Source organism: Meles meles, unplaced genomic scaffold, assembly GCF_922984935.1.
Source record: "Meles meles unplaced genomic scaffold, mMelMel3.1 paternal haplotype, whole genome shotgun sequence".
Lineage (NCBI taxonomy): Eukaryota > Metazoa > Chordata > Mammalia > Carnivora > Mustelidae > Meles > Meles meles.
In genome coordinates, this window is record NW_025721198.1 from 269,523 (window position 1) to 273,417 (window position 3,895).

A 3,895-nucleotide genomic window follows, 5' to 3' on the forward strand; every position below is an offset into this window, starting at 1 on the left:
CATTCTTCTTGTGTCTGACCTCTCTCTTGACATGTCTTAGAAAGCAAAACTTCTGATATCTCTGCTAGTACCTGTCACTTCCTTGTCTGACTCTTAGTTATGGAAAATGCATATGTTCATATTTTCCATTAGATTATTTAATCTCAAAATTCAACTTTGGAGTGGGTATCTCTAAAAAGAAAGAGATATACACTTCACTAAATAAACAGCAGAAGAAGAATGAGTAGCATATACTACAATTCACCAAGTTTTCAGAGGAGCCCATCATATGATTTTGAGCTCTGAATTGTGCGAGTTGTGAGTCATTCTCAGGCATATGTTGGAAATTTATTCTGGTTGTGAAATATGAATACATCATTGGGTCAGCATTTCTGAAGAGTCTGAAAGTCACTTTTAAAAAATATATTTGCCCCTTAAGTTGATCTTTTTTTTTAAGACTTTATTTATTTATTTGACAGATAGAGATCATGAGTAGGCAGAGAGGCAGGCAGAGAGAGAGAGAGAGGAGGAAGCAGGCTCCCTGCTGAGCAGAGAGCCCGATGTGGGGCTCGATCCCAGGACCCTGAGATCATGACCTGAGCCGAAGGCTCCCCACTGAGCCACCCAGGTGCCCCCCTTAAGTTGATCTTAATTGATTTCTGTTTAGAAATGAATTCATTTCAGTTAAGAACCTTAGATAATAACATTTCAAATCCCAATTTAATCAACCAGAAAACACTTTTAATAAAGAGTAAATGTTTGATGAATGTTTGGTCATTGATATTAAGCAATGAATATGTTATTTGTTCCCAATTTTGAAAGTGAACTATGTAGTAAAAGGCTAATCTTGCAATTTAAGCACTTCCTTTTTGAAAACATTATTATATTATCATACAGCTTTTTTTGAAGAGAAAAATTTCCATCATATATTAGGTGATAAGTCATATTTATGCCATCTGAAAATCAAGCTTTTAATCAGTTAAGAGTCAAGAAATCTATAAAGACTTACTTAGTTTTACTATAAAAATACACACATTCATAATATATCTTCTTACATGTGGATCTTTTATTTTGAGGAAATAATACTTATTTTCAATTCTAATATCAGTCATCCATGATGCTTTGGGTAATACAGGACTTCTTGCCTGTTTATTCTAGCTTCCATGTTCACAACTGACCTCATAACATAAAGGGTAGAGTAGAATTATCCCCCAAACAGTGATGGTAATTTGTCCATAGTATCCAGTTGTAGAGATAAGCTACATGTAGTAGTAGGACATTTGTAAACTAGTACCTAAAGAGGCATATCTATTAGAAATAGTGGTGCAGAGAGTGTCACACCAAACCAACCCACAAATGTGGTTCAGTGGAATTATAAAAACACGAAATGGGGGCACCTGGGTGGCTGAGTCATTAAACGTCTGTCTTCTGTTCAGGTCATGATCTCAAGGTCCTAGGATCCAGCCCTGCATTGGGCTCCCTGCTCAGTGGGGAGCCTACTTCTCCCTCTCCCACTCCCCCCTGCTTGTGTTCCCACTCATTCTGTGTCTCTCTCTGTCAAATAAATAAAATCTTTAAAAAAAATAAGAGCACAAAATATATAATGGAATGCTCATAAAAGGAATTGTCTTTTGAAATGTTAATAATAACTTTTTGGGCTGTAAATATGAGGGTTTTCAACTATCACTGGGGAGTGGATCTGATTGATTAATCTTCACAAAATAGTACATAAATCCTATCAATACTTTTAGAAAATGGCTTTCAATTTTCCATAGTCCATTTACATCTTCACAATCATAATTATTTATCCTAACAATGTAGATCCCTGGTAAATTGCTTTCTTAGATTTCTTCTAGGTACTTCCAGCGTCCTGCTCATAAAATAGATAAACTTATAAAGATATCTAATTCCATGCAGAGGACTTTGGCTAATTGTTGTATCATTTCCCCTGAAAATCAGGAAAGAAGAGAATCAATATTGACTAGTCAAGTGTAAACTTTATTTGAAATTAAACTTACATATTTATATATATTATAATATTTCTTGTTCCATTCTCTTTATTTTAGCCACTCAGGAAGGTATCCTAAGTATATTAGAACTATTATAATTAAGAATACCATCAAGTTGTACTACTTCCAATGTCATTTCAATGTACTAATAAAACCTTTTTACACACAAGTTAAGGGAAAATGTATGCTCTTTACATTTATTAACAAGTTACCAGATAGAAAACAAAAGGAGTGTTTGGGATATGTCATTATTTTGGTAAATATCAATTATTTTAGTTTTCTAGGTTAATACGATCCCTGTATTCAATCCTGGAATGGCATTGCTCTTAAGGAGTATACAAGGTGAAATTAATATACTTCTAAGTAACAGAACTAGTGGGAACTTTGTTATATTTCTACATAGCAGAACCTCAGAATCACTCTTTTCAGGGCCCCCATCACCTCCTTTTTTCTCAGGCTGTAGATTATGGGGTTGAGCATTGGGGTCAGGATGGTATAGAAGACGGCCAGGGCCATGTCCTCTCTGGGAGATTGAAAGGATCTTGGGCGTAGATAAGTGTAAACAAAGGGTGCATAGTAAAAAGTCACCACAGTGAGGTGGGTACTGCAGGTCGAATAGGCCTTCTTTCTCCCTTCTGTTGACTGCATACGGCAGATGGCAAGGAGAACTCGGCCATAGGAACATGCAATGCCAATGAAAGGAAATGCAAGGAAGAGGGTGGTGCTCACAAACACTGTGTATTCATAGACCCAGGTGTCCATGCAGGCCAGCGTCAACATGGCAGGGACATCACAGAAGAAATGATTGATGGTTCTGGATCGACAGTAGGGTATATGGAGCGCATACACAGTGTGGGCACAGGAGTTGATTGAGCCCATGATCCAAGATCCTGTTATCATCAACACACATACTCTTTTGCTCATACGAATGGGATAATGGAGAGGAAAACAAATTGCCATGTAACGATCATAGGCCATAGAGGCCAATATTAATCCTTCTGCACTAGCTAAAGTAATGAAGAAGAAACTCTGAATTCCACACCCAATGAAAGAAATAGATTTCTTTCCAGAGAGATAATCAGAAGCCATCTTGGGGACAATGGTGGAGATGAAGCTCAGGTCCATCAGGGAGAGCTGACTAAGTAGAAAATACATGGGTGTGTGAAGATGGGTGTCCAGGAGGATGAGGATGATCATGGACAGGTTTCCAAACAGAGCCATTAGGAAAATGAGAAAACTGAGAATGAAGAAAAACAGGCCAATTCTTGATGGTGGGAATAACCCCAAAAAGAAGAAATCAGTTGATGTTTGGTTAGTATTTTCCAAAGGACATTACTTTAGTTTTCCCTAAAGAGAGACACATATTAAGTACAGAAAGATAATCTCTTATTAACTCGTTATTTTAGTTCTACCATGATTTATTCAGGAAAACTTACAGATGTTAAAAAAAATAACACATACATTGAGAAAACAAATTAGTCAGTTTTTTGCCTCATAGATAAAATTTTGATGAGGCATACATTTGTCTACAAAATATGTCACAGAAATTGTAAATTTGTAATAGTAATATATTTCTGTAATGACTTTATTAAGATGCATATATTTTTATTTTTCTGTTAATTTATATCTCCAGAACTTACTCTTTTTATGTATGCATTGTAAATCAATGTAAATGTGTATATTACAGACCCATACTTGAATACATTTTATGATCCTGAGGCAATGATTTTTTATGATTAAGCCCCAATATTTCCAAAAGTCTAGTAGCTTGTAAAGTCATGCTGCAGAATATACTCTTTTTTTGTAATTCCCCCCAAAAAACTTGTCAAATCAGGTTTTTTAGATCTTAACCATAATTATGTCCATCTATTTTCCCAGAAATCTACAATGAATAACTATTGTCAAGT

At 35.7% G+C, this 3,895-nt stretch overlaps 1 protein-coding gene across 1 annotated transcript; it reads right to left on the reverse strand.

Annotated features, from left to right (window-relative positions):
* Positions 1-2,375: 2,375 nt before the first annotated feature.
* Positions 2,376-3,314, reverse strand: LOC123936109 (olfactory receptor 2L8-like; the record flags this gene model as incomplete). Its single annotated transcript, XM_045996867.1, has 1 exon — positions 2,376-3,314. A coding segment is annotated over one exon (939 nt), but the record flags the coding sequence as incomplete, so codon positions are not given.
* Between the last annotated feature and the right edge of the window lie 581 nt (positions 3,315-3,895).